Below are 26,620 nucleotides of genomic sequence, written 5' to 3'. Positions count from 1 at the left end.
GTTTAAATGATGAGACAGAGAGTGCTGACAGCAAAATGGTCAAAAAGTTACTGAACCAAACAATAGATGGAATAGGAAGCGTTCTTTTTTAAACTGTACAATACGAGATTTAATTTCGCATATTTGAAGTCACAAGTTAGACAGCAGCTTTTAGAAGAATAGACATACCTGTGTGCTCAAAATCAAAACCATTGGAGATCAAAACTGAAGCATCGTCTAGCCTTTTCACTTTTAAGTTCTTTTCTTGGTTATTTCAACATTACAGTAACACTATGTTGCATTTAAGTAGCACCTTTGATTTGATTGACTATCCCAAGGCACTTCACTGAATAATTATCAAACAAAGTTGGCCATCAGATCAAAGAAGAAAATATTTGGACATAAACCCAAAATTTGGTTGAAATTGATAGGTTTGAAAAAGTGTCAGAGTCATTGAAGACTACAGCACTGAAAAAGGCCATTTAATCCATCTATTCTATGCCACTCAGAAACAAACATCTAACTATTCTAACCAAGTTTTACTTGGCCCGCAGCTTCGTATGCCTTGCCATCACAAGTCTCCATCTCAAATACCTCCTAAATGTAATGAAGATTTCTGACTCTACTGTCCTGAGAGGCAGAGAGTTCCAGATTCATGCAACCCTCTGAGTGAAAAGATTTTTCTACTCATTTCTTGTAAATCTTCCCATTACCGAAACCTTGCTGACTGTTCTAGATTAATCCCTCCTCTCCAAGTACAAATTAAGATTTTATCTCTCCACCTGGATGCTTCCTGCCTCTATTCCTGATGAAGGGCTTTTACCCAAAACACCAAGATGCTGCCTGACCTACTGTGCTTTTCCAGCACCACTCTGATCTAAACTCTGGTTTCCAGCGTCTTCAGTCCTCAGTTTCGCCAAGTACAAATTTAAGTCTGTTCCTGAGAACCATGTCTCTGTGAATTTCCTCAGTATGGTCCCACAGTCCAAAGATATGCAGGTTAGGTGGATTGGCCATGCTAAACTGCCCATTGTGTTCAGGAATTCTTAGGTTAGGGGACTAGCAATGCATGGTTACAGGAATAGGAAAGGGGATACTTTTGGGTAGGATGCTCTTCAGATGATTGTTGTGGACTCCATGGGTTGAATGGCCTGCTTTCACATTGTAGCGACTCTATAATTCTATAATTGCTTCCAATTGTTTCCTCACCACCTGTGGTTAACTGACTGACCTGTATTTTCCTGGTTTATCTGTTGCTTTCAACTTAAATAACAGTACCACATTGGCTGTCCTCCAGTCCTTTTGCAGCTCCCCTGTGGCCAGAGATGAATTGAAAATTGTTGCTAATGTCCCTGCTTTGTCTTGCCTCGCCTCATTTGCACAAATGAAGTACGGTTCGTCCAGCCCTGGAGAGTTATCCACTTCTAAGCCTGCCAAACCACTCAGAACCTCGTCATTGTCTACATTTCTATTCTCCCAGAATTCCAAATGCACATCGTTCCTCTCACTAGTGAGCACCCTGTGGTCCTTAATGGGTCTACGCTTTACCTAGTTATCCTTTTATCTTTTATGTACTTGTAAAATAACTTAGGATTTTCTTTTATTTTGTCTGCTATTATTCTTTCATGGCCTGTTTTGTTCTTCTGATTTCCTTTTTAAGTTTCCCCTTGCATATTCTGTCCTCCTCTAGGGATTCTGCTGTTTTGAACTCTAGGTATCTACCAAAAGCCTCCATTTTTCTCTTTATCCAAAACTGTGTATCCCTTGATATCCAGGATTCACAGGATTTGATGGTCCCACTTTTTGTCTTTACTGGAACACATTGGCCTTGTACTCACCCTGTTTCCTTCTTAAATGTATCTGCTCAAAAGTGTTTGGAAGAAGACAGTTTGCAGAGGGCACCAGGCACAGGGAGAGAATTCCAAAGTTTTGGGCCTAAATCAATGAAACTATGATGGCCAGAAATGGAGCAATTTAAATCATAGATGCACAAAAAGCTAGACTTGATGGAGTGGGTTTATCTCCGGGGACTTTATCTACAGAAGAGTATTATAATATTATTTACAGAACTTTTGCACAGAGTAATGGTGTTTGAAATTTATGTTTTGTTCATTCAAAAAAAAATGCTATATAAAACATAAATCTACAGAACTAAATAGCCTGCTGTGTATTAAAATTGTTCTGATAAGATTTAAGAATGACAATCCTGATATTGATTTAATGCTTTTATTTAGATTTAGGAATTTGTTCTATTACTGCAATCCCTTTTGAGAAGTCAAAAGTTCTTTTCACGTTGGAGGAACTGGAAGATTTTACTTTCGTGGATGAAGCTGAGCCACTTAAAACTACAGACACGACCAAAACGTCACAGAATATGGAAAAGTGGGGATGGATCATGTTTGAGTGTGGCATTGAAAATTTGACTGTAAAAGGTAGAATCTTATCTATCTTTTCTGTATAGTTCACAACAAATGTGTTGTCTATGCATGTGGCCACATTACGCTATAGCAGTTGCTGTAAATGAGATTATTGTACAACATAGGAAATAAGACCAGGAGAAGACCATTTTGTCACTTGAGACTTATCTAACATTTCGCAATATCATTGCTGAAATGTTTTGTTTCACCCACCTCATGAAGATTAATAATCATCAGAAGGTAATCATCATAATCTCCATCTTAATTGGAAGAATATGTATTTTGAATAGTGTCCCCTAGTACTACATAGCCCAGTGAGGGAAAACACTGTCTTAAATTAATCCTGTCTAGACCCCTCAGAATCCCAGGTTTCATTCAAGTCACCTCTTATTGGAGTTGTTCTAAACTCCACTAGATAAAGGCCTGCTCAAACTTGCCTTCCAAGAGAACTGCTTCATTCCAAGAAGCAACCTCCAGTGCAAGTAGTTACTCCTTAAATAAGGAGATTAAATCTATATGCAGCATTCTAGGTGTGATCTCACCAGTGCTTCATGCTGCAAAAGTAAATAATAGCAAGACTTCCATACTTTTATATAGCATCCATTGTGCAGGAAAGGCCAACATTTCATTTCCTTGTCGAATTACTTGTTATATCTGCATATTAAGTTTTTGTGATTCATGAGCAAAGACATCCAGATACCCCTGTACTCTGTCTCCATTTATATATTATTCTATTCCTTTCAAAATGGATAATCTCACATTTCCCCACATTATACTCTATCTGCCAATTTCTTGTCAATTCAATTAATCTATTTTATAACCCTTTGTAAACTCGGTACTCCTTAAAACTTGCTTTCGTATCTCTTTTTGTCTAATGAGCAATTGGCTGCCATTCACTCAGAACTAAGTGATTCCACAACCAACTGATCAGGTTCTGCAGTCCTGCCACATCCAGTTGTGGTGGACGGTTAAGCATCTGACTAGAGGAGGAGGCTCTACAAGTATCACCAACTCGAATTTGGAGAACCCAGCACATCACTGAAAAAGATGAGTTTGAAGAATTTGCCTCCATCTTTAGCCAGAAGTGCCAAGCGACTGATCCATCTTGGAATGCTCCGCAGGTCCTCCCGTCACAGTTGCAAGTCTTCAACCAATTCAGTTCACTGCAGGTAATATCAAGAAATGGCTAAAGGCACTGGATATGGCAAAGTCTATGGGCTATGACAGTGTTCCAGTGATAGCGTTGGAGATTAGTGCTCTAGAACACCACCAAGCTGAGCTGTTCCAAATCAGCTACTACATTGGCAGTATGGAAACTTGCCTGGGTATGTCCTGTATAGCCAAACAGAACAGATCTAATTCATTTGTCAACCCATCACTATATTCTTGGAAATCAGTAAAGTGATGCTAGAGGTTATCGGCAATGCTATCAAGCTGCACTTGCTTGGTAATAAACTAATTGAAGATCAGTTTGGGTTCCACCAGGTCCGTGAGCTCCTGTCTTCATTACAGACTCAAACATGGTCAAAAACTAAATTCCAAAGGGGAAGTGAGCATAGCAAGGCCACATTTGATGGAGTGTGGCATCATGGAACCCTAACAAAACTGGAGTCGATAGGAATTGGGGAAAGCACTCTGCTAGGGTTGGAATCATAACTAGCAGAAAGGAAGGTGTTTGTGGTTGTTGGAGTTCAGTCATTTCAAATCTAGAATACCGAGTTTCTCAGTGTAGTGTCATTGGCTTAACCATCTTCAGCTGCTTCTTAGTGATCTTCCCTCTATCATTAGGTCAGTCTATCACTATCACTATCACTATCACTAGGAGAGGTAGAGATGGTTGCCTTATGTTCAGCAATTTTTATACCTCAGATACTGAAGAAGTCCATGTTCATGTGCAACAAGTCCTGGACAATATCCATGCTTGGCTGACAAGTTGCAAGTAACATTTGTGCCACACAAGTGCAATGCAGTGACCATCTCTAAGAAGAAAGAATCTGCCCATCATGCCTTGACATTCAGTAGCATTGCCATTACTGAATCCCTCATTTTCAACATCCTGGGAATTATCATTGACCAGAAACATAACTGCTGTGCCTCCAAAGACAGGTCAGAAGCTAGGAATGCAATGGGAAAATCACCTCCTGACTTCCTGAAGTCTGTCCACAAGTCAGGAGTGTGATGGAATACACCTCACTTGTCTGGATGACTGTAGCTCGAACAACTCAAAAAGCTTGAATACTGTCGAGGGCAAAGCAATCCACTTGATTATTATCTCATACCAAACATTTACTCCCTCTGCTGCTGGTACACAGTAACAGCACATTGCACTGCAAAAGTTCACCAGTGCTTCTTAGACAACACCTTCCAAACCTCCGTCCACTATCAGCAGCACATACATGGGAGCAATGATCATGTACAAGTTCTGCTCCGAGCCACTTACCATCCTGACTTCTAGACATATTGATGCCATTCCTTCATTGTTTCTGGGTAAAATTGTAGTTTAGTCTCCTTCCTTGAGAAAGGATACATTGGCACTGGAGGGGGTGCAAAGGACGTTCACTAGTTTGATTCCAGAATTGAGAAAGTTGCCTCACGAGGAGAGATTTGAGTAAACTGGGACTATAATAATTGCAATTTAGAAGAATGAAGGGGGAAATCTTATACAAACATATAAAATTATGAAGGTAATAAATAACATAGAAGCAGGGAGTTGCTTCTATTGGTAGATGAAACTAACTAGGAGAGGTAGTCTCAAAATAAGGGAGAGCAGATTTAGGACTGAGTTGAGAAAGAACGTCTTCACCCGAAGGGTTGTGAATCTGTGGAATTCCCTGCCCAGTGAAGCAGTTGAGGCTATCTCATTGAATGACTTTGAGGCAAAGATATTTGAAAAGTGAAGGAATTAAAGGTTATGGTGAGTGGGTGGTAAAGTGAAGTCGAGAGTGTGATACTGGAAAAGCATACAGCAGGTCAGACAGCAGCCGAGGAGCAGGAAAATCGACGTTTCAGGCAAGAGGGCTCTTGCCCGAAACATCGATTCTCCTGCTTCTCGGATGCTGCCTGACCTGCTGTGCTTTTCCAGCACCACACTCTCAACTCTGATTTCTAGCATCTGCAGCCCTCACTTCCTCCTGCGTGGTTAAATGGAACTGAGTCCACAAAAAATATCTGACATGATCTTGTTGAATGGTAGCTGTGATGTGGCAATGCTGGTGTTGGACTGGGGTGGACAAAGTCTTCTGTCACATGACACCAGGATATAGTCCAAGAGGTTTACTTAAAATCCCAATCTTTCGGAGCACTGCTTTATCAGATAAAGTGGGGGGAAGCACACAGGCACAGAATTTATATGAAGAAAGATAATAAGATAATTCCAAGTAATTGTGAGTGGAGTGTCGGCAGGCTGAATAACAAGTCTATGCAACTGATCAAAACTGTCCAATGGTGTGAGTAAAGTGCCAACAGCTGAATAGCAAATGAAGAGATGACCTATGATCTGATTAATGATTACAAAAAACAATCAAAAATAGGATGGTGCTAGAGACAAACTAAATGGCTGGAATAACATGAATGGTATAAGAGTTTCATGATGAGGGTCTAACCAAAGTAGCAAGTAATCCAAAACTGTACAAAATAAGTAAGGTCGAGAGATAATAACAAGTTATGCAGGTAATGGTGTCAAAACAGAACTGTATTGAAGATTTTACATACAACAATATGGTGAGGTCAAGCTGTTAACACTTTGCTCACACCTATTTGACAGTTTTGATCACCTGCAAAGACTTGCTTCTCAGCTTGTCATTACTCCACTCACACCACTTTCTGGCAGGCACTCTTAATTACCTGGAATTATCTTACCATTAGGGTGGCATGGTGACTCTGTGGTTAGCACTGCTGCCTCACAGCGCCAGAGACCCAGGTTCAATTCCAGCGTTGGGCGACTGCAGCGTTTGTGTGGGTTTCCTCTGGGGGTTCCAGTTCCCTCCACAGTCCAAAGGTGTGCAGGTTAGGTGGATTTAGCCAAGCTAAATCGCCCACAGTGTTCAGGGATGTGTAAGTTACGTGTATTAGTCAGGGGAAATGTAGGGGAATAGGTCTGGCTGGGTTACTGTTCGGAGGCTTGGTGTGCACTGTTGAACCAAATAGCCTATTTCCACACTAGGGATTCAGTCCTGTACAATGGCATTGTGAGTCTGCCTACACCAAATGGACTGCAGTGGTTTAAGAAGGCAGCACACCACCACCTTTTCAAGGGCAGCTATGGATGGACAATTAATGTTGACCCAACCAGAAAAGTTCACATCCCTGAATGGGAAACAAAAATCCCTGCATTTAAATGGGTGGCACGGTGGCTCAGTGGTTAGCACTGCTGCCTCGCAGCACCAGGCACCCAGGTTCGATTCCAGCCTCGGGCGACTGCAGCTTTTGTCTGTTTGTTTGCGTTTCCTTTGGGTGCTCCCGTTCCCTCCACAGTCCAAAGATGTGCAGGGTAGGAGGATTGTTAGGTGCATTAGTCAGCAGGAAATGGGTCTGGGTGGGACACTCTTCGGAGGGTCAGTGTGGACTTGTGGGGCCGAAGGGCCTGTTTCCACACTGTCGGGAATCCAGGCAGATCATGAATATAGATGGTTCTAGAACACCAGTCCTCTAGTTACAGTTTGCCAACCTGAAAAATGATTCTTTTTCCCCAACTATATTTACTGTTAGTTAATCAATCCTATGCCTGATTTGCTATGATTTTCTACTTTCCTCCTCCTACCTTTTTAATAATTCTATAATTTTCCTGATGATAAATGTTCAGCCAACTGGCCTGTAGTTTCTTCCTTTCTGTGCTTCTGCTTTCTTGAAGAAAAGTGCTACATTTGTGATTTTCAAATCTGCTGGCAGCTTTCTGGATTTAAGGGAACTCTAGAAGCCTGACATCATCTAGGTCAAAGCAGTGAGGTAAAAACAATAACTGCAGATGCTGGAAACCAAATTCTGGATTAGTGGTGCTGGAAGAGCACAGCAGTTCAGGCAGCATCCAACGAGCAGCGTCAAAGCAGCCTGGTTGATTGGCATCTCATCCACCATTTTAATTCATCCCTCGACGACCACCTCAAAATTAGCAGTGCGTATCAATGCACTTCACAAAGACTTTTTCGACTCCACCTCCCTAGCCTTCAACCTCTAGTACCCACAGGTGAACAACACCAACTACAATTTCCTTTCTAAGCCATATCGCTTCCTTGGAACTGTGTTGCCATTCCTTCACTGCTGATGACTGAAATTCCTGGAACTCCCCACTTCCAGCATGAAAGCTTTACCTGCACTAAATGGACTTCAGTAAATCAAGAAGTGGGATCTTCATCATCTCAATGTCGATTGGGGTGGGCAATGCATGCTGGCTTTGTCAGCAGTGCTTACATGAATGAAGAGTACATGATCAGAAAAGAAAACTGAAGGAATCCAAATTTTGCTGTACCAGGAGTCCACATTTTCTTTACTTTCAAGGTCTCTGCTTGAAATTTTCTTGGGCTACTTTTTGATTTTCAGGACAACATTTTTGTTTTCAGATGTTCCTTTTTAATTCTCACTAACTCCCTGAGAGATGATGTAGTCAAGTAGTAACATTATCTTCAGTGTTTGTATTGACACATGGAATATTTAGACTAACACAGAATCAAAATTTAAAAACTCACCAAAATGTTTATTAGATATTGCTATATCATTTGTCTTAGTTACAAAATAGAAGGCAATCATTAAATTCCTAGCCATCATACTAATTAAATTGCTGAAAATGTGTTGCTGGAAAAGCGCAGCAGGTCAGGCAGCATCCAAGGAGCAGGGGAATTGACGTTTCGGGCATGAGCCCTTCTTCATGGCCAGCATCTGCAGTCCTCACTTGCTCCTACTAATTAAATTGGCACAAGGCAATAGGGAGAAGTACTTTCTTAATAATGGGCTCACTTCTATACACAAAAATCCATCACTATAAACTTATAGATATGGTAACACATAATATAAACCTTCATGAAATAAAACTGTTGAGTCTTAAATTATGGCATAATGTTATTACAATATCATTTGCTATTCCTTTGTTGAAATGCTTAAAACTGCTCATCCTCTTTGTTCCCTCTTTACCTACTTTGCAGCTCCTTTTCCCCTTTGGAACCGTCTCCCGTCCCCCAGCCCAACTCGCCCTTTAGCTCCTCTTCACTCGTCATAGCCTTTCTCCACCCATCATAGCTTGACTGCTTCATTTCTTCCCAGTCTTGTCTCTATCTTTCCCCAACTTTGGCCTAGCAGCCTCTTTTCCCTCTTATCACTTACCTTCTGAGTGACTCATTTAGAACCCTAGCTACATCCTCCTGCTCAAGGCACTATGGTCCTTAATGGGCCTTACACTTTCCCTAGTTATCTTTTTATTCTTAGTGCACTTGTAAAATAACAAGTAAAAAAAGGCCTCACTTTTTGAAACTTTGGTATTCTGATGGCCAGTGGTCTGCGTAAAGCTGTACAATATCATTTTGTGCCGATATCAAAATCATCATGGGTCAGGTTGTGTTTTTTCTTGCATTTTAATTTTGCAATAATTAAAATTCAGGTATTCCTTATGTCAGAAGGGCGGATACCTGTTTAGATAATCTTTCTTTCCATTTATAGCTAGCCAAAAGTTCAGCAACTGAATTGGCTACTACAGGCTTGTGCTCCTCATCAGGTACTGAGTTATGATGAATTTTGTTTTTCGTGGGGGTTGCAAGCTGAGAAAGGACTTCTTCACTGCTCGCCATTGCTTTGCCTTTTTGAGGGATGATCAAGGAGCTGTCACAAAAAAAGTATGGAAATACATTAGAAATGCAGAAGTCACTTACAAAAACACCTCTTCATTAAATAATATAATACTTAAGTGACATCTGCAAACTAGTTGGAATGTATGATCTGTCAACTGTTGTTACTCTGTTTGGATTCTTAGGAGGAAGACAGTCAGGAGCTATTCTGTACGATGTTTTGGGTGTTCTGGGTAAATCAAGTACAGTTGAAAGGAATGGAATGCTAAAATCAGGTGATTCTACTGGTTCTCCAACTGGCAGTGGCTATAGCACTGATGTATCAGAGGATAATCTCCCTCGCGATGAAAAGAGTCCAACTTCAGGTATCAACGGGAATTCAGCATCTGATGATCAGGTAAAAAATTAACACCACTTGATAAATGCGTTATAAATTTTATTAAAATGTAATACCATTCAAACTGCTAGTGGTTTTAATTTTTGATTATTTCTGGTACGTATCTGTTGCTAAGAAGAACCACAGCAGTTCATAATGCATAATAAATCTATTTGCAAGTATTTTGAGTTTTGATTCTGAGAACATAATTATAGACCTTAACTGGACCATAATGATCTGCACCTTAGACACTGGCAGTCGGTGTAAAAATCTGATTACTGAAAACATTGACACTGCTGTGCCATTTAGTAAATTGAAGGTAGGGCTGGTCTTATGAGAGGACCTGTAGCAGGATGTTTACTGCAAAGTGTATTATTCAATAAGTAGCAAAGAAAACAACATCTGTCTACTCAGTCTTTTGTTTTGAAAAAAGCAAGTCTGCTGCAAAAAAAGGAAATAAGAATGTATGAAACAGGAGAGCAAGTAGGTCATTCAGCCCCTCAAGCCCCACCATTCGATAAGATCACTGTTGATCGTCCCCTGGCCTCAATTCCTCTTCTGTCAGCTCCTCAGCCCTCAGCTCCCTGATCTTTCAAAAGTCCACCTCCCTTCTCAATGGCGATCTAGTCTTCACATCTCTGGGGTGAGGAGTTCCAGACATGCATTACCTTCTGGGAGAAGAAATTTATTTGCATCTCAATGTTCAGTGAGCATCCCTTATTCAGTAACTATGCCTCTGAGTTCAGGATTTTCCCCATTAGTGGAAGCATCTTCTCTGCACAAAATTTTGTATGTTTCAGAACTTGTGTCCAAAAGTATGACAACATTTCCTGAACAAAAAAAAACCCAAAGAATTGCAGTTCCTGGAAATCAGAAGTAAGATCAAAAATTGCTGGGAAAAATTCAACAGGTTTGGCAGTGTCTGTGGAGAGAAAGCAGAGTTAACTTTTTATGTCCAGTAACCCTCCTTCAGAACAGAACTCCAGTTTATCTGTTGGCATAATCTTGAATGGATTATCACCAGCAGACATGAATTGCCCGTCCTATTACAGCAGATTGGCCTGTGGTCGAGTACAAAAGATGATGCCAGATGCCAGCACTTCCCATTGGCATTTGATTGCTATCCCCTTATCATGAAATGCCACTGTTGATATTAATGAAGCTTGGAATTTGCTAAAAGTTTAATCATTCGTGAAATAGCAGCAGTAACATTTCTAAAATATGTCAACTGCAATTGTTTTGAGATCTCCTCCTCTGCTCAGGTGGCACCTGCAAGCAAGATAGATTAGATTAGATTAGATTAGATTACTTACAGTGTGGAAACAGGCCCTTCGGCCCAACAAGTCCACACCGCCCCGCCGAAGCGTAACCCACCCATACCCCTACATCTACATTTACCCCTTTACCTAACACTATGGTGTAATTTAGCATGGCCAATTCACCTAACCTGCACATCTTTGGACTGTGGGAGGAAACCGGAGCACCCGGAGGAAACCCACGCAGACACGGGGAGAACGTGCAAACTCCACACAGTCAGTCGCCTGAGGCGGGAATTGAACCCGGGTCTCAGGCGCTGTGAGGCAGCAGTGCTAACCACTGTGCCACCGTGCTGCCCATAGGCATGCCAAAAGCAAGCATATACTTTGCAAATAGATATTAGATAAACCTATGTTAAGAAATTTAATTAAAAAACAAAATGGTGGAATAAAACTATGACATGAAATATTACTTTTATTTTTAATCCACAGATTCTGCCAAGTCTGCTGAATATTATTTCCCCAGCGATTGCTGTTATTTCAAATTTCCAACATGTAGCATTCTGCTTTTCTGGAAATTTAACTGTGACAATGTAAATCTGTGTTGTTTATGATGGCATTAAGTCCATCAGCAACATTGCTTATCTTAAAATCAACAGGTGGTCAAAAATTCAATGAAAGTGCTCTTGGGTTGAACAGAACTTTCCTCCAATGAAACTGACATTCCCTAGTCTGCTAGGAGAAAGTGAGGACTGCAGATGCTGGAGATCAGAGCTGAAAATGTGTTGCTGGAAAAGCGCAGCAGGTCAGGCAGCATCCAAGGAGCAGGAGAATCGACGTTTCGGGCATGAGCCTTTCTTCAGAAATTTTTTCCTGAAGGAGGGCTCATGCCCGAAACGTCGATTCTCCTGCTCCTTAGATGTTGCCTGACCTGCTGCGCTTTTCCAGCAACACATTTTCATTCCCTCGTCTGCGTTTGACACACTCCTGCAGCTTTCCAACATGGTCAAGCTAGAGGTAGAACATAGAATAGCAATAAAACACTAAACAATGAAATTCCAGGTGAGCTACTCAAGCATAGAAAGTCCCGACTACTGTTATGCTTTCATGATCTCCTTCAAGATATAAACTGTTTGACATTTTGCATGGTGCAACAATGGTCATGTTACACAAAAAGGTGACAGCAGAGATGCAACAATGAGACCTCAATTCGCACCTTAGTATCAGTGGGAAGGCAATTGCTAATGTCACAGTTAAAATACTTAATTTACTACCAGACCCGCTATCCGGAATTAAAATGTGGTCTCTATGCTGGCCGATATATCGTGAGCATGATTTTTTCCATGAAAGTGAAAATTGCCATAGCCACAGAGGACCATCAGCTGCACGCAAGCTTGAGAGTGCGGGACAGGTAATTGGCAGACAGTTTAATCTGAGGCTCACCACACCTTATGTGAGGGGTGAGATTGAAAAGGTGGAGCTTTCAGGGTGGCCTCAACTGGTATACATTGTTGGCATCACTCTGCATTGCAGACCAGCTATGTCTAAAAGTGTGGTGCTAGAAAAGCACAAGCAGGTCAGGCAGCATCAAAGAAGCAGGAGAGTCGATGTTTCAAGCACAAACTCTTCATCATTCCTGATGAACAACTTATGCTTGAAACATCGACTCTCCTGCTTCTCGGGTGCTGCCTGACCTGCTGTATTTTTGCAGCGCCAGACTTTTAGACTCTTATTTCCCACCATCTGCAGACCTCACTTTCTCCATTGCAAACGAGCTGTCTGGTCAAGTGAACTAACTGACCCCATGTAAAATAGAAATGTTAGGAAGAGAATATACCTCTTTCCTTTTGTAGATCTTAGTAAAGCATTCAGTACTGTCAGCAGGTCAGCACACTAAAAGACTTTGGGGAAATTTGGCTGACTGCCAAAGTTCTCATTCTCACCACTTCCATAATAATGTGGACTGCACTGTATGATTGTATAATTTGAAGTCACCATTTCTAACACCTTCAGGGTGACTGGAGTGGATATGTCAGAGCTCCCATTGCCTCTGGTAGCTGCTTCTGCATGCTCCCTACAGGCATGGAAAGTTTTACTTATATAATGGGCGGCACGGTGGCACAGTGGTTAGCACTGCTGCCTCACAGCGCCAGAGACCCGGGTTCAATTCCCGCCTCAGGCGACTGACTGTGTGGAGTTTGCACGTTCTCCCCGTGTCTGCGTGGGTTTCCTCCGGGTGCTCCGGTTTCCTCCCACAGTCCAAAGATGTGCAGGTCTGGTGAATTGGCCATGTTAAATTGCCCGTAGTGTTAGGTAAGGGGTAGACGTAGGGGTATGGGTGGGTTGCGCTTCGGCGGGGCGGTGTGGACTTGTTGGGCCGAAGGGCCTGTTTCCACACTGTAAGTAATCTAAAAAAAAAGTAATCTAATCTAAAAAAAATGGGTCAGATGACACGTTGTACAATAATTCCATGGACCTACATACACTTAATGATTCAACCACTCTGTAAAGAATTCTATGGATTGATCGCCCTCTAAGCAAACCCGTTCCTCCTCATTTGCCTTAAACTTGTGACTCCTTTATTCTGAGATTATGCCCTCTGGTCCTGGACTTTCCCACAAGGGGAGACAACCTTTCTGAACCTACCCTATCAAGTACCAAATGAGTTTTATATGTTTCAATAATAATAAGATAGTTCCTTTATATCTGGTATCAGCTCAATGAATCTTCCCTGGACTGCCTCCAATCCCAGTATATCGTTCCTTAGATAAGGGACCAAAGCTCTTCACAGTATTCCAAGTGTGGTCTAACTAGTGCCTTGTACAGTTATAGTAAGAATTTCCTGTTTTAATACTCCATTCCCTTTGTGTTAAGTGTCAACACTCCAGTTCAGTCCCTGTTACTTCCTGAACTTGTATGCAAGCCTTTTCTGATTTAAACATGATGGACCCAAAGTCCCTCTTTGCTGTTGCTTTTTGTTTTGTTGGTTCTTAAAACTTCCTGTTTCCTCTGGCTTACAACTAATCTTTGTCATATTGTATTCGAGTATTAAATTCTTTCAGTTTAAAGCTAACTCGAACTTCCTTGTTGGCTTATTCCATTCCTAAGATCCTTCTTTCTTACTGAGGTATGTCTTTATTATGAACCATGAATTAATTTCCTGTCATTGTTTGTCAACTGTCTTTGCTGCAAGTTTTTTTTCCCAAGGTCACTCCAGCCAGCTCTGTCCTCATTCAAGTTCAGCACAATTCAGTCAACAAATGGGTAGCTGGCAGTGACATGGTTTGAGTTGGAATATTTGGTTACAATAGTATATAATTCGTAACTTAAAGTGCTGGACTCTGTTAGGGAATACAATATTCTATTCCTTGGCATTAACATTCACTACCTAGATGGGAAACTGGATCTGGAAAGTGCATCTGGAAATTTGGAGGTGCAGCTGATCCTTTAAATATTGTAAACGTTTCGGATTAAAATTCCATACATCATCTTAAAGTATATGTATTTTGAAAGATCAGGACTCAACTTGAAGCTGTAGCATCCTGCAATCCATTGTAGAAACCATTTGCAGAATCTTATGAATTTTCTTTATATTTATTGGCCACTAAATACATTATTTCAGTATAATTTTAATGAACAAATGCACTTTATATTCAATTATAATCAGCTGACGTTTAGTGAAACCTATACTTGTTGCTCATTTCCTAGATTCAGTTTGAAGTAGCTCGTTTAAACTTCCTCTGAGCTACTTTTTAAAAATTGTAATTATAGCTTCATAGCAAATAATTTAGTATCACTAATCAAATAATGTTTTGAATGTTCTATATTAAACTGTACACCACCCAAAACTTTTATTCTGAAGTTAATCCACAAGTTTAATTTTGGAGCAAAACTCACCTGAGAAAAGTAGGCAATGTGGCTGCACCATCCATTTTTTGATTCTCCAGCAGCTTAGATTCTAAACAGTTCCTTCTGGTATGCTTTTTCTTTCTTTGTATTTTAATTTGTTGCCATGTTTACAGGACTGGGCAAACCTAATCAAGTGATATATGACTATGTTGTATTAGCTGAGAAATATTATTATGAAGCTAGTAGTTTGTTATTATCTTCAGAATATCATGTTTGAGCTTGTACAGAAATGGTGATAATATAAAATGACTTTTTACTCATGCTTTGTTTTTTAAAATGATTTTGTTCAGGATGAAGGGGTAGAGTCTGATGATCTTAAAAAGGATCTTCCTCTGATGCCACCACCGCCAGATTCCAGCAGCATGAAACTTACGATTAGTGAAATTTGGTTTAGCTTTGCAGCACCAACCAATTTACATTCACGTGTCCAGACGTATTCCAGGTAACTGTCTTTCAGTGTATTTGTGGAAATATCTTACATAAATCAATAGAAGGTTTCTGTGTCTTTAAATACCCTTCATAAATAATATTAAATCTGAAGTATTTACTTCTACTTAATCAAGATAACCATTGCAAGATGACCATTTCTCTCATTTAAACTGTACTTACAACTCAGAGAACAGACAGCTGAATCAAGCTTCCCTGCCTCTGTATTCATAACACAGTAAAATCAAAACCTTCTAGTACTTTGAAAATTGACCCCAGTGGTTCCCATCCAGACCTTTGAATAACCAAGCCAAGGCTCGAAATAATCAGTTCTAGATATTGGTTTTGTAGCTTACAAAAAAAAACACTTAACTATTTCTTAATGCAGTAACTTTAGCAGTACAAACTTTAACAATAAAGTAAGCTAATTGACATCTGTGATTTAAACCCAATAACCTTTGTTTTCAGCCCCATTCATGCAAAAGACAGACGGACAAACAAACACAGTTAAGGGATAAATAAAAAAAACACTGTATAGTTTCAATGTAAAGGACAAACCAATACATCAGAATGTGTATCAAAATTTCATAACAATAATCAAAAATAGGTGAGAATGGGTACTGCAGATGCTGGAGATTAGAGTCAAGATTAGAGAGTTGCTGGAAAAGCACAGCAGGTCAGGCAGCATCCAAGGAGCAGAAAAATTAACGTTTCAGGCAAAAGCCCTTCAGGAATTCCTGATGAAGGGCTTTTGCCCGAAACATTGATTTTCCTGCTCCTTGCATAGCAGGCCAGGCTGCATCCTTTTCCAGCACTACAATAATCAAACATAGTTACCTGAAAAATTTTTACTTAGCAAATTTATTACTAGTGTTAAATTTTCATTTCTCCTTATACTCAGGATTCCCGTTGATTTGTGGATGTGATTTAATTCTTTCCTTATTGCCTTTCCAAGTGGAACAAATATTTATTATTAATATTATTAAAAATATTCATTTTGGATAATTGAGTCTGCAGTAGACTTGTCAACTTGCATGCTGTAAACTAAATTTTTTGATAAGTTAGGAACCTGACTTCTACAAATTGCAAAATAATGCATGCTAATGATTTGATCTGAGAGCTGTTGAAGAAATGGCTTTACTATTTCATAGGAAAATTTAGAATAATACAGCATAAGTAAGATGTTCAAATAATCATTCTTGTATATAATATTTATTCAACTTCTTTTTGAAACTTGGTTGAAATTTATTTATCAGAAAATCAACCTTTTCCACAAGTCTGTCATGTCTGTCTGATGTCTGTCTGATGTCTGGTATTACCCTCCTCCGTGCTTGCTACATTTCAATATTAGATATACCCCTTGTATCAAAATAGCATAAAATATCAATAACTGGTCTGTAATGTTGACAGGGTGCACCAGTGAGCACTTGCCTCTCTAGTCCAAAAAAATAATTCAATGCTACTTTTTGCTTTGTATTTCTTAAGCAAATTTGTCAATGCTGCTGTAGTTTATTTTTAACCCAGTAGTTTTGCTAATTAGAAAAACTTTATGAAATGACCCCTGAGACCTCATGCACAAATCGATTACACAGCCCTCTTCACGTGTACTTTGCTAGGCAGTATGTATTACAATACTTAGATAAGCTTGAAAAATTATGAAGTTTTAAATGTTAATAGCATGTGTCCCTTACTCACTTGAAGAGGCCGAATTGGCTCTTCCTTAGTTGATTGTTTTTCATATTATTCGTTGTTAGCATATAAGCATCATGAACAAAGTTATATCAGCTGATCTTACCTAGGTTCCCTGACAAGGTGAGATGTGCTTTCTCCTTGAACCTCTGCAGTGCTTTTGATAGGTGTTCCAGCAAAGTGCTACAGAAAACACAAGATATAGGAGTAAGAGAAGATCATATGGCCTTCAGAGTCAAATCCACTATTTATTGTGACCATAGCTTACATCTCCAGTTATCTCCCCATTTCCCAATTCTCTTGATTCCCTTAGAGGCTAAAATCTGTCTATCATAGCCTTAAATAAATTCAATGATGGAGCATCCAGAATCCTCGGGTAGGGAATTCCAAAGATTTGCAGTCCCCTGAGTCAGTAATTTCTCGTTACCCTGCTTCTTAGATGGTTGTTTCCTTATCCTGAGACTGCGCCCCAATATTTTTAGATTGCCCACTCAGCCGAAACAACTTCCCAATGGCGATGCTGTCCAGCCCGTCTGAATCTTGCAAATTTGATCAAGTCATCTTTCCTTGCCTTTTTGAAAAAAAGTTCTGTTTTTATTCTTAGATTAATTCAATAATTCTACATTGTACAGTATCTGCACCTTGTTGCCAATTTATTTAGCCTGTCTATAGATTGGACCGAGTTCTGATGGATTTGAAGGCCAGAATCTCATTAGATCCTCAGGCTGCAACACATCTGACTTGGTTTTGATCATTCAATTAATTGTCTTTGGATTGGATTAACACTGACAGATCTGAAGGCAGGGACTTAATTAAATGCAACAAGTAGCTTGCATACTGCCTGCCTGTCTGCTCATTCCCTCACTGCAGTTATTACCAGTGTGGATAATGGCATGGGTGTCCTACCTATCAGTGGGCCAATTGAGGCTGTTAAGTGGCCAATTAATGTACAGTTAAAAACCTCATCCCACCAATACCAGGATTAAACTGCTGGTGAGGGAGGCCTATACCAACCAGTCAGTCTTGTATCCCATATGGGCTAGTGATGGCTTTTCTTGCCACTATTTGCCAGGTTGGCACTTGATAAGATCTCTTATTGTATCTCTCAAATTGGTGCCACATGGCTAAAGTTCTGGAGGTCTGCTGCTGTCTGATCCTGATGGGTGAACGCCCAACCTCCAGGCCATTTGGCTGTTAAATGCCCAAAGCAGTAACTGTTCAACTTAGTTCTCTTCTCTCCCTCGCTGGCCCTCCATGTAAAAAAAATTATCCCTTATTTTCTGCAACATCTGTGTATCTATTTACACCTTGAGTTTCCAGCTAACTTTGTATCATCAGCAAACTGGAACAAAACAGACAGAAAGAATCTTATATGTTCTTAATATAGATTGGGCCAGCACTCTGCTTGCTGCACTACACTAGTCTGCTAATTTGAAAATGCCCTAATAATACCTATAGTTTGGTTTCTGTCCATTAACCAATCTTTGGGTCAGCATTTATGGAAAAGTTTCATGCCCACTGATTATGTTTGCTAACCACTTCCCAAACCACACCTCTCCAACTCAGTTGATCTGTCTCTTGCCCTGGTTGATGGCACTTGTAAATTCCTGACCATTTTAGTGTATCTACTGATCACTGGACATTGTCTTTTCTGGCTGATGCCCACCTTTGTTCTTCATTATTCCCTCTTCTCCTGTGCCCCTGATTATCAATAAATCTTTTCAGCCAGATGACCCCCATGGGTAAATCCCAGCTCTCTATCACTCTAACATTGTGTGAATTGTTTGGATGCTTGTCAACGGTCTTCAGTATTAATAATCAGGATAAATCTTGGAGAAGAGACGTACAATAAAGTGCTTCCCTCACCCTTCAGACAGACAAAAAATCTGCCGTTGATGTGGGGAAGTGAAGCTTGGCTTTCCTCCGTTGAGACATTTCTATTACCTTTGCTTCTCTTTATTCTCTCTTGTTCTGTCCACACACACCCTTAGTTTCAGCAAGGTCAACCTCCACTCAATTGCGTGCCCCTGACTTTTCTATCTGACCTCCTAACTATTCCTATGCTTAAGAACTTATGAATTAGAAGTGGCATCGGCCATTCAGTCCCCAGACCTTGCTTTGTGATTATGCTTGATCTGATTGTAACTTCATATGCCCTTGCCTGCCCAAACCTGATAACTTTGTTTAACAAGAATATGTCCATTTCTGCCTTAAAAATATTTGAGGATTATATTCCTCAGAAGGAAGCAGAATCCTTAAAGAATAAACTTTGCCTGATCTCTGTCTTAAATGGGTGACCACTGATTTTTAATGAACTCCAGTTCTAAATTGTCCTAATAGAGGAAAGACTCTCTCCACATCTACCCTGTCCTGATCCTGTAGGTTTTTATATGTTTCCCCTATTCCAGCTACTAATTTTGTAAACCTTCTCTGTCTTCAATGCATTTACAGTCTTACATAAATCAGGTGACCAATACAATATTTCCAGATGCGGTTTTAACAGTGTCCTGTATAACTGTGCCAATCTTCTCTTTTTTTTTGCATTCAATTCCTCTTGCAATAAATGATAACATTCTATTAGCTTTCCTCATTATTTGCTGTACCTGCATGCCAAACATTTGTGATTCATACGCAAGGGCAACTAAATCCTTCTACATCTCCATGAACTGCAGTCACTCATGATTTAGATAGTATGCTTTAATTTTCTTTTTCCTGCCATAATAGACAACATTTTTTCATATTATACCCCATTTGCCGCATATGAACTAACCCTCAAGATTGCTCTGCCAATAAATAAAATCATGATTGATTTGATTATAAACTCATCTGCATTCCTGCCAACTCCTAATAACCTTTTAATCCCTTAACAAGAAGGTTATCTATTTCTTTGTCTTTAAACATATAAATTTAATTATCCTTTATTTTTCTGATGTAGCTGAATACTGTACTTCTAACAATTGAACAGCTAATTATAAGTGGCTCAGTATATATTTGCTGATGAGTAATGTTGGAGTGAATAAAGCTTAATTAAGACCAGTAATACTGAGATAGGTGACATATTTTGGTGATATCAATTTTGTTACGGTGTTCAATTCGAAGCTGTGAAATATTTATAATATGATGTGCATTCTGCTAAAAAAAATTATGCCATAAATAGAAATGACGTATTATTTGGTGTAAAACGGTTTCAATAATTAAGTTTTGCATTTAGTCAGGTTTAAAAACAGTCTTTGTTGACATAGATTTAATTGCATTTGAATATAGAGTATACTAGTTATAGAGATGTACAGCACAGCAACAGACCCTTTGGTCCAACTCATTCATGTTGACCAGATATCCGAGATAAATCTAGTTTCATTTGCCAGCATTTGGCCCATATCGCTCTAAACCCTTCATATTCATATACCCATCCCAATGCCTTTTAAATGTTGTTGTAATTGTATTTCAGTAAAACATATAATCAAAAAAAAGCCACTTAGCTGCTCCCCTGCTGTGAGCTCTCCCACATAGGTCAACTGTGAATTTTACTGTTTGTTAGTTTTTCTTAGACAATCTCCCATATCACAGATACTTGAAAATCAACAGCACAGGCAGCAGCTGTGCAGATTCATTGCGGTGTCAAACAGCAGTGTAAGTTTCTTACCCCATTTGAATCACTTATCATGTGGTCATTACCTTTGTCAATCCCTTCCTCCTTTTTTAAAGTGTCGTTGTTTTGATATTTTTCCCCCCCCAAAGTTCCAAACCAAAGCAACAGCTTATAAAACAGTAATTACTGTTCCTAGATTTTGAGGAAATCCACTCCAACATTAAAAATACCTCAAAAAAGGAACTGTTCTTATAGCCACAGTTTTTTCCATTGTCCATTTTGGATTATGCAAAATCCCATAGCATTAATATAAATTTTATATTAATCTAACAATCTTCACATTATGATGCTCACTTGTATCTCATTCCCCCTGAATTGATTTCATCATCCAGATACTGTGTGGGAACATTACAATTTAGTGCAATATAGTAAAGGGGCACAATATCCATCTCGGTCTCCAAACAAATGCTGCAGGGAAGCACTGAGTCAAAGTCAGTTATTTCCAATGGAAGGAAAGAAATATCATCCTGATAGCCAGCACTGGTTCCTTTCATTTATCTTTTGTGTTGCCAATCAAGCATAGTATGTGGTGGCCTGTGCAAATTCAGTGTACTTTGTCTGTTGATTTGCGAAGTTTGGGTGAAATAAGGCACAATTCTTCATTGGAAGAAAGATGCAATTAAAAAAAATCAAAGTTAAAAATCACACAACACCAGGTTATAATCCAACAGGTTTAATTGGAAGCACTAGCTTTCAGAGCGCCGCTCCTTAATCAGGTGGTTGTGAAGTAAGGAACTCCACTTGCCTGCCTCAACTCCTTGATTTCTTTATTGATTAAAGATCTGTCTGTTTTAGCTAATATGCAAAGATTGAGCCTTGACAGCTCTCTGTGGTAAAGAATTCTACAAAATCACAACCCACTGAAAGAAGAAATTCCTCCTCATCTCTGTCTTAAATAGGTGAACCCTTACTCTGAGATTTTGGAGTCTGATCCTTGAGTCTCCCACAAAGGGAAACAACTTGCCTGCACCTATTCTGTTAAGCACCTACAAACCTTACATTATGAATAAATCCAATCAAAATGAATAACTCGATGAGAAAGATGACTGTGACTAACAAAGGTGGTCAAGGAGAGTACTCAATCAAAAACGAAGGGATATAAAGCAGCAAAAACCAGTGGTAGGCTGGAGGACTTGCAAATTTTTAGGAACCAGCTGGAATAACTGAAAAGCTATAGAAAAGGGGAAAAAAATGTAAATTGACAAATACAAAACCAAAACAGTAAGAGTTTCTATGGTTATATAAAAAGAGATTAGCTGAAATACATATGATATTTTTATTGTCACATGTGAAAGTGAAAAGTATTGTTTATTTTGTGCTATCCATGCAAATCATACCTTATATAAGTAAATCAAGGTAATACAACAGAATGCAGAAGAATATTACAGCTACAGGGAAGGTGCAGAGAAAGGTTTACTCTAAATTGAGAGGTTTGTTCATAAGTTTGATTTGATTTATTGTCACGTGTACCGAAATATAGTGTTTTGCATGCTCTACAGGCAGATAGTACCATACAAAGTGCATTAGGTAGCAGAACAGACTGTTCCAGCCACAAGAAAGGTGCAAAGCGAGAGAGATCAGCATGAATATTTAAGTAGTTCATTCAAAAGTCTCAATAATAGCTGGGAAAAAGCCGTTCTTTAATCTGTTTGTATGTGTATTCAAACTTTTAAATCTTCTGCCTGACAAGAGTGTGGAAGAGAGTTTATTTGTATCAATCCTTTGGAGGATGCAGCTGGAATTAATAATGGGTTAGGAAAATGGCACATAACTTAAATACTTTGCTTTGGTCTTCATGGTGGAGGATGAGATAAATTTTCCAAAGATGACAGCTAAGTGATGTTCTAAGAGGAAAGATCTTGTTATAGTCTCTATCATGGGGAATAAAGTATTTAACAAGCTAAAGGTAGACAAGTTGCCAGGATCTGGTGGCCTGCATCCAAGCGTTTTAAAGGAAGTGTCTACAGAAATAATGGAGACATTGGTTGAAATATTCCAGGACAATCTGGATTCCAGTGGATTGGAAAACATGTAATATAACACCTTTGTTTAAGAAGGAAGAACAAAGTTGAAAATCGCACTGCACCAGGTTATAGTCCAGCAAGTTTATTTGAAAGTACAAACTTTCAGAGACAGAAAGCAGGAAATTATCGCCTAACTTCTGTCATTGGGAAAATGCTGTAGTCCGTTATAAGGAAGTAATAGCAGGACATTTAGAAGAGCTTAACTCAATCAAGGGATGTCAATGTGATTTTGTGAAAAGGAATGCACGATTAAAAATTTACTGCAGTTTTTTGAAGGTATAAAAGGCAGAGTTAAGAAAGGTGCGGATGTGGTGTATTTGAATTCACTGAAGGCATTTGATAAGATGCCACATAAAAGTACATTGCATAAATTAGCTCATGGTATTGGGATAAAATTATTAACATGGATCAAGGGTTGGTTAACACACAGAAGACAGAGTGTTGGGATTAATATATCTTTTTCAGTTTGGAAAGAAGTAACAAGTGGAGTGCCACAAGGATCAGTCCTAGAACATTAGTTATTTATGACCTGTATTATGCCTTGAAGAAGGGGGCAGACGGTTATGTATTCAAATTTGCTAATAGTATAATAATAGGTGGGTGGGCATGTTGTTATGAGGATGTAAGAAGTCTGCAAAGGCATGTAAAAAGTTTGAATTAGTAGGCAAAAATCTGACAGATGGAGTTTGATATAGGAAAATAAGCATTCATGCACTCTGCTGAGAAGAATCAATGGCAGGCTATTATTTCAATGGAAGAGAGCCCAAAAATGTGCAGTGCAAAGGGATCTGGGTGTTCTTGTGCATAAAACGCAGGAATTTAGATGCAGGTGCAGCAGGTAATCAAGAAGGTAAATGGAATTTTTACCTGTATTTCTAAAGGATTGGAGATTTTTATTGTATTTTTAACTCATTTGTGGGATTTCAGCACTGCTGGCTATGTCAGCATTAATTGCCCAGAGAGCAGTTAAGAGTTGACCACATTGCTGTGGGTTTGGAGTCACATGTAAGACAGATGAAGTAAGGATGGCAGTTTCCTTCCGAAATGACATTAGTGGACCAATCTGACTATCAGTAATGTTTTCATGGTTGTCATTGGATTGCTAATTGTAGACTTTTATTAAATTAATGTTTTACCATCTGCCAATGTGGGCTTTGAACCCATGTCCCCAGAACCTGTGTCTCTGGATTGTTAATCTAGTGACAATACTAGTTCATCACTTCTCCCTATCTTAACAAAGCTAGCCCACCACCTTTCCCTTTGTGCCTGTCTTTCCAAACATCACATACCCTTGAATATTTAATTCCCAGCTTTGGTCTCCATTTAACCATGCCTTTATGATGGCTATAAGGTCAGAGCTGAAAATGTGTTGCTGGAAAAGCGCAGCAGGTCAGGCAGCATCCAAGGAGCAGGAGAATCGACGTTTCAGGCATAAGCCCTTCTTCAGGAAACATACCCATTAACCTCAATTTGTGCTATTTATTTATTTTGTTCCAAATACTACACACATTTAAATAAAGAGCCATTAATTTTGCTTTTTTAGACCATTTTCCCCCCCATTACATCCCAATTTGTTACTGTCTTTATATTCTTAATGCCTTCCTGTCTCACTCTAGGGTTTGTTATTTAAAAAGCTGTCTTGCAATACACCCATGTATCCTTTGATTTGTTAACTCAGTTACCCATCTTCTGACTTCTGCCCTGCTGTCTTTAGTTTAAAGCCTTCTCCATAGGCCTAGTTATTCATTTCACCAGGTCTCAGTGCACATCAGAAGAAGCTTGTTCAACCAGAATAGCTCCTTTCTACCCCAGTACTGGTGAAATTATTCCACACCAATCTTTGAGCTATGCATTTAACTCGTAGAATCATAGGACCTCTACAATGTGGAAGCAGGCCACTCGGCCCGTTGGGTCCACACTACCCCTCCAAAGAGCATCCCACCAGACCCATACTCCTACTCAATCCCTGAAACCCTGCATTTCCTTTGGCTAATCCATCTAACTTGCACATTGAGGGACCCTATGGACAATTTAGCATGGCCAATTCACCTAACGTGCACATCTTTGGATTGTAGGAGGAAACTGAAGCACCTGTAAGAAACCCATGCAGATATGGGGAGAATGTGCAAACTCCACACAGACATTCATCCAAGGGTGGAATTGAACCCAGGTCCCTGGTGCTGTGAAGCAGCAGTGCTAACTGCTGAGCCACTGTGCCATCCTTGACTTTACTTAACCCTGTGCCAGTTTGCCTATGGCAAAGGTAGCAGTCCCACCTTTGGAGGTTCTGCTTTTTAGATTAACACTAATTGTTCAAAACCTTGCAGCAGGACCCCCTTTTTAGTCCTATAAATTTCATAGGTTCCAACATGGAGAACAACGACTAGATCCCTCTCCGCCCTTTCAACGTTCTTCCCCAGCTCTACAGAGCTGTCTTTAAGTCTGCTATCAGGCAGGCAACACAGCCTTTGGGACTCTCACTCACATGTGCAATGTAATATTAACAAACAGATTCCTTTCAATTATGTAGATTGGAAAGTATCCCAATGTTCTACCAAGCATCTTTTTCAGTCACCAATCCATTCTGAGAAGGTAAATATGGAACTTGAGAAGCATTGCACTTGTTTCATCCCAAATCTTTGATAATATTTGGAATAATTTTCCTCAAAGGGGTTCAATTGCTGTTTGATGGCAGAGCTGATGCCTTGCTGAGGCTGAATATTAGTGTAAGGACTGTGATCCCATCACTGAATATAAAGCCATAATTTCCCGAACAAGTACTTCTTTTTTCTTCTCCAGAAATGTCTCTCCTCTCCGTACTGTGTTAGTTCTACACAGATACATTCAACCTTCTCTTGAATAACTGCAAGGTCTGTTTTGTGCTATTTCTGGCTCACCATTCTTATTTGCTCTTATTCCAGTACCTTTTTCTCTTTTTGTGCATGCTTTTTCACCTGATGTTTGCATCCTCTATCATCTTTTTGCATTGCATTTGTTTTCCCTTGAACACAAATTAAACTTGTCTGCATTCAATCATGGCCTGTCTTAATTTTGTTGCTTGGTATGTTGAATTTTCTTCTAATTTTATTTAATTTCTTCTTATTCCTTCACATGGATAACTACTCATGCTACGTTCACCTCTTTTCAAGGTCTATAATATAATTAATTATGCTGAAAGCTTCCAGTTTCTGCTTTCTTGATATTGTCCATCTGATTCTTGCTTTCCAAAACTTTGTTAACTTGCCATTGAAAGTGGGGTGCCTAATGACATGTGACAAACTCACTGATTCCTTTAACTGTGTGAATCATTCTTCTTACCACTCTGCTTCCTGTAAGGATATCGTTCTATTTTTCTATTTGTTCATGATATCTTTTGCTCATGATCTCATGATGCTATCTTCCATTCTGTTTTCTGCTATGATTCCTTTTATACCGTAGTGGGCAGAAGCCTAAATTAAGCTTTATTGAAAGATCATCAGCTTGAAGCTTTAACTCTATTTCTTACTCTAGGGGTGCTGCTAGAACTACTGAATACTTCGAGCATTTTCTCTTTTTACTGTAAATTGATATTGTCTAATTTTGTATGCTTTCATTTGTTATACTGTTCCAAAAAATACAATCTCAGGAAATGTGTAATATCGAAGAGGCATATTATGGTTGCCTAGCCTTAAAGTTGATGTTAATAAATATAAATCTTAATTTACCATTTCTGTTCTGAAGAAGGGTCACTCGACCTGAAATGTTAACTCTGACTTCTTTCCACAGTTGCTGCCAGACCACCTGAGCATTTCCAGCAATTTCTATTTTTACTATTTTATTATTGGCATTGTTAAGTGTATGGGATCTGTCCAAGCCTTTTTAGGACTTCGAGGACAAAGTAGATGAGTGCTTTGGAAGGGACTCAGTAAGAATGTGACTGAAATGGTTTGTGTCCTTGATGTAGTCTGAATCCTGAGAATCCTAGGATCCTAAGGCCTGTTTGTTCAGTTAGCTTTTTTTGTGCTTTCCTTTCTACCTACTCTCTACTTTTTATGCCTTTTATTTCATAAATGCCTTTCATTTCTGTTTTGTCTTGTTAATATAAATTCTGTTATTTAACCATTTCCTGCTCTGCATTTCACAACT

The 26,620-nt window shown here is 39.4% G+C and overlaps 1 protein-coding gene across 7 annotated transcripts in view; it reads left to right on the top strand.

Annotated features, from left to right (window-relative positions):
• Positions 1–26,620, top strand: part of kiaa1109 (KIAA1109 ortholog) — a 427,165-nt gene that overhangs the window by 234,827 nt on the left and 165,718 nt on the right. For all 7 annotated transcript variants that reach the window (XM_072584210.1, XM_072584207.1, XM_072584208.1 and 4 more), the window contains exons 35-37: positions 2,214–2,411; positions 9,352–9,563; positions 14,998–15,149. In XM_072584210.1, coding sequence (XP_072440311.1) covers positions 2,214–2,411; positions 9,352–9,563; positions 14,998–15,149 — 562 coding nt within the window. The remainder of the gene's footprint in view (positions 1–2,213; positions 2,412–9,351; positions 9,564–14,997; positions 15,150–26,620) is intronic.

Source organism: Chiloscyllium punctatum, chromosome 14 (genome assembly GCF_047496795.1).
Source record: "Chiloscyllium punctatum isolate Juve2018m chromosome 14, sChiPun1.3, whole genome shotgun sequence".
NCBI classification, from domain to species: Eukaryota; Metazoa; Chordata; class Chondrichthyes; order Orectolobiformes; family Hemiscylliidae; genus Chiloscyllium; species Chiloscyllium punctatum.
This window is presented reverse-complemented; position numbering and strand designations above follow the sequence as displayed.